The sequence below is a fragment of the Echiichthys vipera genome (assembly GCF_963691815.1).
Source record: "Echiichthys vipera genome assembly, chromosome: X".
Classification (NCBI taxonomy): domain Eukaryota; kingdom Metazoa; phylum Chordata; class Actinopteri; order Perciformes; family Trachinidae; genus Echiichthys; species Echiichthys vipera.
In genome coordinates, this window is record NC_139825.1 from 15848660 (window position 1) to 15862959 (window position 14300).

The window sequence follows — 14300 nt, forward strand, 5'->3', positions numbered from 1 at the left end:
CTTCAGATTCCCCCTGGTTTTCTGCTTCACAAGTTCAGGAGCTGATTGAGAAAGTAATTCAATTAATTTGGAGATACAGTAGCTTTCTGCTCCAGAGTATCAAGAACAGTGTTTCTGAAGCAGTGTTTTGTGTATTTTATTCTAAATTCTTGGTGACCTTTTATTATGAAAATACCGTTTGAGATATAAGGATTTTTTTAAAAGGGCCCATCTAAATATTCATTAGCAATTCACTTCTTCTTGGAAGCTTTATTTGTTATAGATATTGTTTTTTTTGCTCGTCTGTGGACAATTTTTCCCATTTTTGCATGTGTTTTTCCGAATTAGTACCAATTTAAAAAATGTTTCCCCCGGAAACTACAGACTTACAAAACAAAGAATTACTAAAATCTTATTTTTTTCAGCTACCTTATTCAAATATGTAATATCAGTATGAACCAAAACTATGAAATACAAAATCTTAATACAGCTACATGCAAGCTCGGGCGGCCGGTGGAACAGTGGTTCGAGCAGTTGCCCCATGTAAAGAGGCTGAAGGTCCTCTAAGCAGCGTCCGTGGGTTCAACTCTGACCTTTGCTGCATGTCCCCCCCCTCTCTCACCCCATTTCCTATCTGTCCTTTATAATAAAGGCTTGAAAAACTCCCCCAAAAAATAACCTTTAAAAAAAAAAAAGACTACATGCAAGCTTGTCCATTTTAATGAATTTTATTAATTTCTGATGCGCAGATAGGCAAAGGTCATTATGTTAAGAACAATATCATTTTGTCTTTTTAACCTTTTATACACAATAGTAGCCTTTACATTACTTCTGCTGAAGATTTCAGTTTACAGAACACACAGTACTGAAAAAAGCGAAACCAGAAATTAAATTCTTTATTGATATAAACATGTAGATGTAATGAAGAACAGTATATCCATGCTGCAAAAGTCTTGGTGTAAACCTGACAAGATGATGATTTAGTTACCATTCACAGTATCGTTGGGAAAAAAGCTGATTGTGGACATGGATATGGACTTAATAATGTAGTGAATGATAAAGGCAATTGTTCATCATAACACAGGGTCACACTCGGTAAGAGATCACAGGGAACAACTCTTTGGTAGTGTGGTCACCAGCCATATGTACACATGTTCTTCCCGGAACGCAGCACCTTCCTGTAAAAGAGAAAGAAATAACTTATAATTGTTTTAGAAATGCTAAAAGTGTCACACACATTATGATGCAAAAGCCTCATTCCTTCTGGTCCTAATTTGGGATTGCAACAGATGAACAAATAACACTAACAGGTGTTAAAAAGGAGTCTGTACTGTAGTCGTTGAGACGGCAGTGATTCAAAATCACTTAAAAGAATAGAAGAAAATAATGGCTATTCTGTAATACGTTTTTAAATAAACATGTTCCAGCAATTGTGTATCCAGTATTGTCTAAAACTACAACATTACACTGATTAAAGCCTCAAAATGGTCAAACTGTGTTAATGTTGAGGGAAGGATGCTGCTGCTGAGTCAAGGAAATGTGATTAAGTCACCTTACTGAGTACATGAGGAGACTTACAGATTTAATTTATGGGTACTACCCTCTTGGACCCTTTCAGTGGCAGAGGCCACCTTTTCCAAGTTTAGTGCCCTCCATGTATGGAAAGTAAGTCATGGAGAAAGCAGATGTCACATCAGAACTCATATAGTTCAAACTATCCAGTGCATCCAGCTTAACTATTATGTTTTAATTTCATTTATTTAAAAAATATCCACGCTGTGCAATTAAACTACAAGTAACAACTTACACCAAAAATAATTAGTTTCGACCATATAACCATGTTAATTTTTTAAGGTTATTTTTACTTTTCCTGATCATTTCTGACCTGTGAGAATGTGAGTGTTGACTTATTTCTTTTCTGCATCTGGGGCTGCCGGGTCTGTTTAACACAAAGACAAGTTATTAACTTTCAGAAGGATGAAAATCAAATATTGGTAAAGCAAATGCAACAACTTCAAATACAATTTTGACATCAATAAATAGATGAAAAAGAGCTTTTTGTTTTTTGACTTACGTTTGACCTCAAGCTTGCAGCTGACAGTTGCTTCTCCAAGATCGTTCTTGGCTTTGCAGGAGTACACACCACCGTCAAAGTTACCAGGCTTACGGATCTCCAGAGAGCAGATACCCTGGACGCACAACTGCCTATATTTGGGGTCGTCTCCAATAATCATCTGGTTCTTCATCCATACAACTTTGGGCTGTAAAATAAAAAGATTCATATGAGCAAAATGGGATTTTTGCATGTTTCCCTTCACAGCAAAAATAAACAAGCAGCAATGTTGTTTCTATTTATGTTTGTGCTACCTGACAAGAAAAAAAAACCTTTTGATTGAAGTGCACACACAGCACACACTGGTTTGTGAGTGTTAATGGCACTGACATGTTGAGGCCCCCTGGGGAATGTTACATAATGTGACCCCCGCTTCCCCACTGAGCTGTTACACTCATGCCCCCCCCCCCCCGCCCCCCCTTCTCATCAAAACTGTCTACACTGCTGTCCTGCTGGCAACCCTGCGGGATTATGAGCTCAAACAGGAGGTTAGATTCTCAGAACGCGGGCTAACAAGGCCAGGCGAAGATATTCCACATTCTCAGTTCAGAGCCAAAAAAACACACTGACAGGCATTGATGGATGAGTGATGGAGGATACGTGTCCACTCGCCACCTCAATATGATTATTAAGCTGCTGAAAAGTAGTTTGAGTAGTAGAGCAACGGGCTTGACCGCACAATCTAGCAAACAGTGAATGCATATAAGTTAGAAATAACAGCTTGCTGCCATTTCCAAAAACATGCCAGTATGTTTTTAGACTGCATCTGTACCTTCCGAGGAGTCATTTATTTCCATTAATTCCACCATTAAATTTGTGTGAAAACCTTTAGTGACTTCCCAGCAAGCAGTCCAATGCATTAGAATTGTCAAATGTATTGAATTCTTGTTGTGTTAGCAGTGAGCATGGTTGTTAATAATAAAATAAATAGAATGGACATTTCCATTAAAATCAACGCAGCAGAATGGTCAGAGCGGCGGCCATTTTTTTATGTTTATATGCCAGGCAATGGACTAACTTGTGGTACATTGTGGAGGTGAGGTAGTAGTAGTAGGAGTAGTGACGTTAGCAGAGCCAGCCACTAATTTAGTCAAATGTAACAATTTATTGCTTCATCCACACACTCTTGACATGGTGTAGCAAAGCACATTGCTATCACCAGTGATAGCAAACTTTGAAGACAAACTATGTACCAGGCAGAGGTATTGTTTATAGGGAAATATCAGTTGTGGTGCTAATGTTTTGTCGAAGCTCTTAGATTAGAGGAGAAAGGGACACAACGTAAATAGGAAACAGCATGTCAGCATGCTCATAAACCTTCTGTTATTCATCTAAAACAATCCACCAAAATCTATTTCTGAGAACATTTGAGGTGAGAAATACAACTGCTGAATCTTGTTTTATTTTAGAACTACATCGCCTGGTTTAGCAGCCAGGTGCGTCACACTGGATACAATAATTTGCATAAAGTTAAGGTCTGGTCAACTATGCATCTCAGGATCTAGTGGAAATGTAACTGTACCTTTGGGGATCCCCTGACGGAGCACAGCAACTTGGTATTGTAGCCAATGGTTGTGGCTCTGTCAGACAGAGAGGTGGTGAACTTGGGCGCCTCAGTAGCGTCACGTTCCTTGTACTCAGGAGGCTTGTAGTCAATACCTAGAAGGTGAAAGAGAAATAGACTTCACCGTAAAGATGTGTGTGTATTAATAGTCTTTCTTTTTTTTTAGCCCATTAGTTTGGATGATTTTCTCATCTAGGGTACTACAACATATCTTAGAAATATGTGTTATCTAAGGGTCTGTTGCATGATTTGAATCTACATCTCTGTCAATAAATAGACCCACTGTATATCAATGGAAAGTGCAATTTGATTACTTTCACTCAGACTTTTAACCAAATAATCTTAACCTTGAGGTCCACTTTCTAGCTTTCTGAGCTTTCAACTGCATCTCTGCGTCTGCTGAAAGAAAGTGGGCTTTTGATTGTTGGTTATTTAGTTGCATACGCTACTCCCAAAGGTCAAGAATGAACCTCCTTGCCTAACTTGAAAGTGAAAGTCAAGTAGTAGTAGTCTAGTAGAGAAAGTCTACTAGCAGATAACAGCGATTATAATACCAAAAAACTGTCAAAAACAATAGAAGCAAGCATAGGGAAAAGATCAATAAGATGAGAGCTTATATAGATAGAAAATAGGAATAGAATATACAGTAGTGAATGAATGTCTAGTGTCTTTCCCAGTTGGTCAAGGAACAATAAAAGAGAAAGTTACCTGTCTTCAAGATATTTGCCTCCTCCTTTGCAACAGTAGCATCCTCACTCATCCCACACTTATTTTCAGAAAACACTCTGAACTTGTAGGTGTTGCCCATGATGAGGTCAGAGATGGTGGCATTCAGTCTGTGGTAATGATCCATTACAGTGAACCAGTCCTGCTGACATACAAGGAGGATTCAGGATTTACTGTGTGTACTGTATCCTCCTAATAATAATAATCATGTACAAGAAAACTTACTCCAGTCTTTTTGTCTGCCTTCTGGACTGTATAACCTGTGATTTCTGTGTTTCCATTGTCAGTGGGTGCAGTCCACTCCAGAGCAACGTTGAAACCCCAGGTATCCACGACCTTCACACTGGCAGGAGGCCCGGGCAGCTCTGTGAACAACCAACACTTTTTAAATAAATAAAACAAATTTTCGACATTATTCCCCCTCGCATCCTGGAAACACAAATCATATTTTTTCCGCTTTTTGGCGCAACATTTTGCTCACCAACAATTTGCAGGATGAGCGAAGCCTTGTCCTCGAAATCCTCCACCTTCACACCCATCTCATAAACTCCGGAGTCTTCTCTCTCAGATGTACGGATAAACAGAATGCTGTCTCTGTCGGAGCTGCGGATGTTCACCCTCTTTGTGTCCAGGGGCTGACCATTCTTTGTCCAGGTGACCACAGGTTTGGGTTTGCCCTAGTAAAAAAACGAGAGTGATGTTTGGGGAGTTGTAGTAGTTGTATCCATCGTGCATTTACACATTGTCATCTTCAGCTTACTGTAAAGGGGATGGTCAGGTTAATCTTATCTCCAACGTAAGCGACGTATCTCTGCCTTAGATAACGAGGAAGGCGGACCTTGGGGCGATCTAAAGAGAAAAACATCTAATGATTATCATAGTATCAATGGAGGATCAGTGACGAAAAGACACAGCCTGAAAAGGATTGTTAGGCTCCTGAAGGAGAAACAAAAGGATTGACTTTTCTTTAGTGACCCACAAATCTCTAAGAAACCGATAAACCTGCTGAGCCGATCTAAGCCTGTTTTAGCCAGGGAGTTTTACTGGTGCCATCAGGGTGTTTGTGATTTAGCTGGCTGTAAAAAAAAACGTTATTTAAAGTCCTTTATTCCTTTGGCTCTGTATTTGTCTAGTCTGTGGTGCATACCTTTCATTTCCATTAATGGCATGATGTGTTACAGCATTGGTTATAATGATGTTAAATATGTTATGTTATGTTATGTTAATAATCCTCTCTTACATACCTGGACACTTATCTTCTTTTTTTTTTGTGCAATAACTTTATCCACCACTTAAGAGCAATAATTTAATCTTGCTGCTCATTTCTGTCATATACAGTAATACATATTTTATCTTGTACATTTTATCTACATTTGACTTATCTGATTTAATTTTCTGTGAATTTTATTTTACCTGTATACTTTCTGTATTTATTTAGCTAAGAGTTTATTGGTTTTCTTATACTGTATCTTTTTATACCTCCCTTGTGGTTTTTGTAAGCTGCTGGAAATTCAATTTCCTTGCAGGAGTCATCCCAAAGGAATAAATAAAGAGAAGTCTAAGTTATGTTGTACATAAAAAGTAGGAGAGTATTCTTGTATGTTTATGTAAATGCATATGTATGTTTGCATAATTGTGTGCTCTTATAAATTGTATTTTATTACCATATTTTTGGCTCGATTCGTACGGAAAAACGGCTGGCTCAGGTTTAATGAAACATGGTGGAAGGGTATAGCACGAGCAAAGGAAGAACCTATTACATTTTGGAACGCATCTAAATCACAGAACGGTTACACTAATTATTGTTCACTTTCTTTGACATTATAAGATAGGGCAAAAGTCCTGCATACATGTGATGTCGGTATAATATGAAAAATCAGTTTTCAATAATATTTCATGGCTCACTTTGATTTGTTTCCTTTGCTCTTGGTTGTCAAGTTAAACAGCTATCAATGTGTTGTTGGAGCAGTAAAATAATACACATATTCTATGTAGTGAACAACTTAAAGCTTCCCAATTCTGGACAGAGAAAATGAAATGAGACCATTTGGGGAATACTTAAATGCACCATTAGCCTTAGTGGAAATACACAAATTCTCCCTCAACTTTTTAACTGTGTTTTAATGTAACATTTAGGTTTTGTTCTTCCGAATTGATTGTCCTATGTGTGGGCTGACATGCACAATTGTCATATTGTAACAAACTAAGTTAAGATAACATAGGTAATGGGAAAGGCAAGAGATGTAAATCTTCAGGTAGGGAATTTAAATCCTTATAAATATAAAAATATTACAGGACATCACAGGCAGCAGTAGTCCAGGTCCCATCACTGTGTATTAGCTTGTAAAGACCACAATGAATCCTTATAAAGAGAAAATCTTACAGATAGTTATTGTAGTCACTGTGACGTTCGAAATAACACTTAAGCCTCAGAAGAAGTATCCTGCTGAGGCTCATTTGTAAAAGTGATTTGGTGAGAAGCACCACCTGCTAAGTCCAGCACAGCAACATTTGTCTAGATTCTAAATAAAGATCTCCCTTATGACGCACGGATCACAGCTTCAGTTACTCCCAATACACCCGAATGCACTAAAATCATATAGACAAATTATTATTGTATTAATTCTATAATATATCACTGTCCGAATATTTGAACAAATTGTTTTTTTGTTGCATTGGCAACATTGTTATTTAAACTTTCATGCTAATAAAGCCATTTGAATTGAATTAATCAGTAAAGGAACTGATTTGTAATCATAAACTGGGACATTATATTATTTTGTTAAAAAGGAAAAGAAGGTGAGGTCAGGTAAATGTGCATCTGTTAGAACACACATACCGCATGTTAAGTGTCTTATCACTTCACTCAGAGAGGATCAGGCTTAATGAACATTCTCCTTGCAAAGTCTGTGGCATGTTTCAAAATAAACAATCTGAATCACTGAAAGTGTAATGAGATTTGGGCGTCACTTGAGAAGTTAGCTCCATATCCACCACCCCCACTCACTGGAATTTACCCTCCACCTGCTTGCAGTCAGATCACTTGTCCCATCAATCTCCCCCCCAGCATGAATCCTGGCAAGGGATCACAATGCAATGCCAACTTTTCCTCAGAGACAAATCTGAGTTAATAGCGAGGGACATCCCTGCAATTTTTCCAAGATTTGTGGTCATTTTATTTCGGAAACCATTCATGAGTTGTTTCTATATGTGTCGGACCACCTGCTATGGCGAACATGCGGGTGAGCGTTGAAATATTGCTGGGATCAAGTTGCTGCCCCTCCCTGTTTGGCTCTCCATTACACACAACGATGATTTGTGAGTAACACACACAGCTCCTCCTTTAAAGCTATCAGGTTCCAATCATCATATTTCCACAAACCACTTGAGATATACTGTTTATGATTAACACTGTAAGGTGTAAGGCATCAGTAAAACCTGCCTACTTAACAAGTGCGTCATGATCTCACTGTGGTTAGGTGAATCAGCGTTAAAAGTCAGAGTGGAAACGAGTGAGAAGGCCACAGTTTTATACCTTTAGCACAGCAGGTATGTGCCAACGGGACATGGACAGCTGAGAAGAAAACATTGGTGAGCTGCTTCAGCCTAACTCCTTCGCTTTACAACTCCCCTTTCCCCTAATAAAAGGGCTCTATATAGTTTACACCATCTTATCTTAAAGGTACACTATTTTATTACTATATGTAGGGTTATGTTCTGTGCTGAAATGGGTCTTGCACACTTCTTACCAGCAACCTCCTTCACCAGGACAGCCTCAGGGAGGGTGGCGGCCGGGCTGCGGCCACCAGCGTTCAAAGCCACCACACGGATCTTCAGACGGTCACCGGTGGTCTGGTTCTTGATAACGTAGCGGCAGGACTTCTGCAGATCCTCATTAACTGCTTTCCAGTCCTCAGCTGAATGGGAAGATTATACAAAATGAAATTGCTGTTGTTTATTGATATTATAGGATAATGCCTGTGATCATGAAGTGTGCTGGCTGTGAAAACTGCAGGCAGTGTGAGAGGAAAAGATTAAATTCATACAGATTTAATAAGCTTTGTAATGGAAGTGGAGTGATTATGTTGGACACAAATTATTATCATAGTATAAGATATGAAATTGCTGTTGCCTGCCCTGTCTGCTAAATCCAGCCTGCATTGAACTCCTGCTGATATTAGCTTAAGGCTTTAAGTCTAAAAGCAGGACCTCCAGCAAGACCACAGCAGCTCCTGAAATGCCTCTTTCCTTGTAGGGAGAAGTTAGGTAGCTCATGTTATAACTCTGCAAGTGACACTTCTGGGACAGCTGCAATAGATATGGCTGACCCACATTAAAACAGCAATTTAACATGTTCCCACGTGTATTTAAAACACATTCAAACAGTATGGAGAGCATTATAGATAAAGTAGATATTAACTACAGAAACTAAAATAAGCTGTTGAAATAAAAGCTTTCAAAATCATTTCAAAGGTCAGCGGTTATTTTTGTCTCGGTGTATTAATAATCTGACCCCTTTTTTGCACATAATGGTATTCAGTACATCTTGTCAAAAGCAGAGTGGGACTTACTTCCGTCCTTGCAGACCTCAATGGTGTAACCATCCAGGCCGGATGGTCCGACGACCTCTGGCTGGCTCCAGAAGATACTAACTGAAGTATCATTCTTATCCTCAACAAACAGATCCAGTGGAACACTTGTGGGCTCTGCGGATGCCACAAAAACCTTCAATTATTAAACTGGCATTTGCAAAATAGCAGAAATGTGTTGTGGTTTACAAGAGGTGATGATGCAGTTCTTAAAATAAACGCTGCAATAGAAAAAGAAGACGAAAGAAAGTAGAATCATATACCTCTGATAATTCCTTTCTGAATAGACCTTTACCTTTGGGTGGAGGTGGTGGAGGTGTGGGCAGTCTAGGCTCTTCTGGTGCAGGCGCTTCAGCTGATGTTAAATAGGCATTTGTATTATTAATGGCAGCGCGTAATGAGCAGAGCATTGCCACAGCATCAAATAAAATCCAGTTATGTATCTCTCAGTGCTAATATAAAAGGCTTTTTTATCCAATTTGTCTCAAATGAAATGATATTAAAGAGAGATGAGAGAACAGGAACATGCTCTGTTTTACCATCAGCAGGTGCTTCAGAGTCAGCAGCAGGAGCACCTTCCTCTGCGGGGGGAGCACCAGCTATTATTGAATGTTAGATATTAATAATTAGTGCATTAAGCAGATGGAACATGTTCTAACAGATGTAAATGTATGTTGAGACTGCAGACTATAGTCATAGAGAGAAGTCAGTTAGTGTTGTTGGCTTTAATGAAAGAGGTTGAAGGTTTAATGAATTAATAAACTAAATAAAGATATCTGTTGTGGCTCATGTGATTTCTTTACCATCAGCAGGGGCTTCAGCAGCAGCTGGTGTTTCTTCTGCAGCGGGAGCGGCGGCTGATATTAGAGGTTAGACGTTATTAGTTTAAGTTATCTTAGAAGGTTAAGTTTTATTAACAGACTACTTAAACAAGATCTGTGTTAATACACTGATGGTCTGTTTTACCATCAGCAGGGGCCTCAACAGCAGCTGGTGTTTCTTCTGTAGCAGGAGCAGTAGTGGCTGATATTAGAAGTTAGAAGATACAAGCATTAGATATCAGTGGTTAGCTCTACTGTAGAAAGTAGAAGATCTAATTCAATGTCTGTCATTCCACTCTTTTCTTTACCCTCAGCAGGGACCTCAACGGCAGCTGGTGTTTCTTCTGTGCAGGGAGTGGCGGCTGACATTAGAAGTTAGAAGATATTAGTGAAGGGATCTTTTACTGTAGGAGGTTCAAATTTTAATAACACTTAAGCTCTGTGTTAATACACTGATGTGTTACCATCAACAGGGGCTTCAGCAGCAGCTGGTGTTTCTTCTGTAGCGGGCGCAGCAGCTGATATTAGAGGTTATAAGATATCAGTAGATTCGTAACATTTTGAAAATATCACGTGACATTTTCAAATTGTTATGAAAGAGGTGAAAATAAAAAAAGGAAAAGTTAAAATGAGCACAAATGGGTGATACACTCCTGTAAAGGCATCATACCATCAGCGGCTGGCTGATCTGCAGCAACTGGAGAAGCAGCGTCATCAATGGGAGCAGCTGATGTAGATATTAGATGTTAAATATTAGAAATGGTAAACAAACGTTTTCATAGGTTTGTTGTAAATATGCCTTATACAGTACAGTAAACCGGTGCCACCACCTTGACCCTTTTTAAAATAACTGATTTAGATTTTTAGGTTTATTCATGTTTTCTTGTTAGGCGTCAAGATGGAGCTTTCACTGAAGTATAAAAGCGCATATAAGCAACAACTTTACAAGTTGACATCACAGTTTTGTCGAAGAAAGGCTATGCGCATTTGAAGCGCAAAAAGCGCACCAATATGACTTTCAGTAACTTGTAGAAAAGGTCGTCCAAGCAGGCGGTTTATGCAGTAACCATGCATTTTCCTTTTTATGTCAATAGCTTCAACTGTTTAACAACCGCACCTTCACGCTCAGATTACCGCGTGCTTACCATGAGGCGAACCGACTACTTTGGCTTTAGTTAAAAGGTTATAAACAACTGATCCAAGGATATCCCCTGTGAAATAAAATGAAATTGGACTGTATGCTTTATAATTATGTCTCATGCGCCGCTGCGCTCAGTACATTACCATCTGCGGGTGGAGGAGTGGGGGGTTTGGGCTCCTCAGCTGGTGGGGCAGCAGGGGCCTCTCCCTCGGCAGGGGTCGCCTCAGCAGGTGCAGCTTCGCCTTCAGCGGGGGCTGGGGCGGCTTCAGCCGGGGCGGGCTCGGCCGGAGCGGGCTCGGCAGGAGCGGCCTCTACAGGAGCAGGCTCAGGGGCCGGCTCTGGAGCCTTCTCTTCCTTTTTGGCTGGTTCTTTCTTAGCCGCCTTTTTGATTGGGGCAGGCTTGGACGGCATGTTGGCGGTAGCAGCTTATTCCCAACTGTGTTAAGTCCTTAAAACTGGATCCAATGCCGTCATTCTCACGGAGGTGTCAAGCTTATATAGAGCCCAGCAAAGACAAGCACCGCCCACCAATGAATTACATGTAATAGATACTGAGCACCATGTCTGAGTCAGACCTCCATGTCTGTTTGTCTCACTCATTAAGCTCACTGTGCATGATTAGCTTCTCCATTACATAAACTGTAGCCGAAATAAATTAAAAGGAAGGCATATATATATATAATACAATCATGAGTTATTAAATGTAAGCTTGAAATGTAATCATGATTTATGGTACTCAAAAATGTATTTGACATTTTATAGGTATAGGCCTATGTTTACTTATAACATTTATAGGGCGTTCATGATAACTTAAAGCAAATGTAATACCATAGTATTGTTATACTTATCAACAGGTCAACAGTGAAACTGTCACAATAAGCACCAGAATAAATATAACATGTATTTTATTGATTTCAACAACCAGTGACAGGTGGATGAAAGCCTTCAGAAACATGCCTTTTCCGTGTATTGGACCCAAAGAAATATACCTTTCTCTCAAGGATGTTTTTTTAGCTTCCCCTCCCTTAATGATTGTTGCCGCATTCAGAATGCTGACCTATTTACAATCTTTACAATGATGTCCTGTACAAAATAGAGAAATTAAGTTTTACAAAGGATTCTTTAGAAAAAAGAAAAGAAAAGAAATATCAAATATTTTGAGTATTAAAAAGGAAAACATTATCTAGAATGCTTTTCCTAAACAATACATTGTATTTTTTCCTCATGACACAGCAAGTTTACATGCATTTACAACACTTAGAAACCCTTAACATTTGCACGTCAGTGACATTAGATACCGCATAACATTTTTTTTAATTATTAGTTTAGTTCACAACAAGCTTTGCAAAATATGACTATTCAGCAACCTGTATTGGCCTAACAGATCAGGTTATTCTCTTTATCTGGTTTCATTCTACATAAAATTAAATATGCAAACACTGAAGTGCTGATTCTTGCCAACTATTTCAGGCTCATACTCAGATTTTCAACTTTTTTTTGTTTGTTTATTGTCATTTGGCCATTTACAAGTCCAGTTATGACACTTTTGTTGCCATTCATAAGGACAACACACACAAAACACTTCCAAATTGCTCAATTTCTTTAACTACATATATGAACCCTATTCTCAATGCAATACCAAACATCCTCCTCTCTCTAAGGCTCAGTACCAACGGCTAAAACAAGCTTTCACTCTTCTCCTGTGGTGCAATTTGGTCTAAATTAAGAACTCAAAGACAGGCCGGATGAAAACACACTGCGTTTGCTTGTGAGGATCAGACATTTGCTGATTGCCAAGTAGAAGTTGCTGCGTAGTCCTGATACACTATAAGCAAACACAAATCACAGCTACAACAGAGCAACAGGCACAACAACCAGTGAATGAGATGAGAAGCTAGAGCTGATGGCTTTAGTTTACCTGTAGAAACAGACCAGGGTTGGTAATACTGTCTTATACCTGAAATATTTACAATAACTGACATTATTCTCAATCAGCATGTGACCAATGTGAGTCACTGGCTATTTGGCATCTTTTTACTCTTTGATGTCTTTAATTCATTCTTCTTTTTTTTTTTAGTTTGTAAGTGACCAATCAGAGCTGTGGATTAGCTTGAAGTTGTATTATCAGCCTTATGCAAACAGTGCAAAAACAAAGCAAAAAGCTCAGATAAAATTTAAAATGTTGAACTTTCTTAACAAGCTGTCATTAAAGTGGTCTGACATTCATTTACAGGATTTATGTACAATGTGAAGATTAGTCTGAGCACCTTAACAATGACAGATTGGGATGAACAGGTGAAAGTTTTCGACACTACTTGCACAACCACTTTTGCCATTTACTCCATTACAAAAATCTCCACAAAGAACCTTAAAGTGTTTAAATCTTTTGCTTTTTACTCAATACTGCCAGAGATCACTTTGTTACTGTGTCGTGTACCCAAAGTGTTCTCAAAATATGAATGCCGCACAACATCAATATGGGCGCACACCATACAATGTCTCACATGACTTCACTGTCTCTATGTTATGTTTCCAACACTTCTTAAACAACACATCCTAAAAATAATCTTTCAGATCTATTTCACATTAATTTAGTGTTTAACAGTTCACTGTAATACACAAAACTCTTTGCTAACCTACCCTGAATGTCTATGTGATCATTATTCAACACTAAAACAGTTTGTTAAAGAGCACCAAACGTACCTAAAGGATGATAAAGAGCATGAGGATGAGATTTTTTTTTTTTATTCGGTTTGAAGTTTTGCAAATGATAGGTAGCTTTGAAGTCACTCTACACAGACATTGTTAGTATTTTGCACTGGATCTTTGTGACAAGGCTTCCTTTAAAAGCACCTACTAGACCATTGATACTGTTTAATGGTTGTTTAAGTGTTTTCTATACATTCATATTTAAACTTAAACCACTAACCTGACAGTCAATATGCATGATTAAAGTACAGTATTTGGTTCTGTATACTAGATATTTGCACCAACTAATATAGATAAAATGACTGTGATGTAGCCTCATTTTCTGTGCATTATACTGTATATACAGTAATTACTCTGCATGTGGGCGGCAATATATGAAACAAATGCACTCTTTCCTAGATAAATGTTATACAACAAAAAAATCTGAATTTGATTCAAATAGCATTTCTCAATCTGTTAAAGAGGGTGTTTATGTAATATGATCCCTGTGTAATACGTATTTTATACCTGATATATATGGCAACATTGGTGACACTTGTTCATAAAACTGAATTAACTTCTTAAAAGATGTGCAGCAACAAACTAATAAATAGGTTTTGTTTTATGCAAAAGAGTATGACAGCAAGTTAAATATTTCAACTTATACGCTATAAAAATG

The 14300-nt window shown here is 38.5% G+C and overlaps 1 protein-coding gene across 9 annotated transcripts; it reads right to left on the minus strand.

Moving 5' to 3' along the window:
• Nucleotides 1–858: 858 nt before the first annotated feature.
• LOC310966148 (myosin-binding protein H-like) lies at nt 859–11393 on the minus strand. 9 transcript variants are annotated; one of them, XM_083939979.1, is made up of 18 exons: nt 11077–11393; nt 10463–10519; nt 10257–10310; nt 10101–10154; nt 9938–9994; nt 9775–9828; nt 9511–9552; nt 9267–9326; nt 8954–9088; nt 8132–8299; nt 5143–5231; nt 4864–5059; nt 4608–4747; nt 4365–4527; nt 3615–3751; nt 2054–2240; nt 1865–1918; nt 859–1157 (listed from the first exon to the last, which is right to left on the minus strand). In XM_083939979.1, the coding sequence occupies exons 1-17, from the start codon at nt 11342–11344 to the stop codon at nt 1887–1889; spliced, it is 1893 nt and encodes a 630-aa protein (XP_083796105.1). In that variant the 5' UTR covers nt 11345–11393; the 3' UTR covers nt 859–1157; nt 1865–1886. The 9 variants fall into 9 exon arrangements, with proteins under 9 accessions (XP_083796105.1, XP_083796104.1, XP_083796103.1 ...); XM_083939978.1 differs by having other exon boundaries at nt 4365–4524; nt 9511–9570; XM_083939977.1 differs by having other exon boundaries at nt 9511–9570.
• Between the last annotated feature and the right edge of the window lie 2907 nt (nt 11394–14300).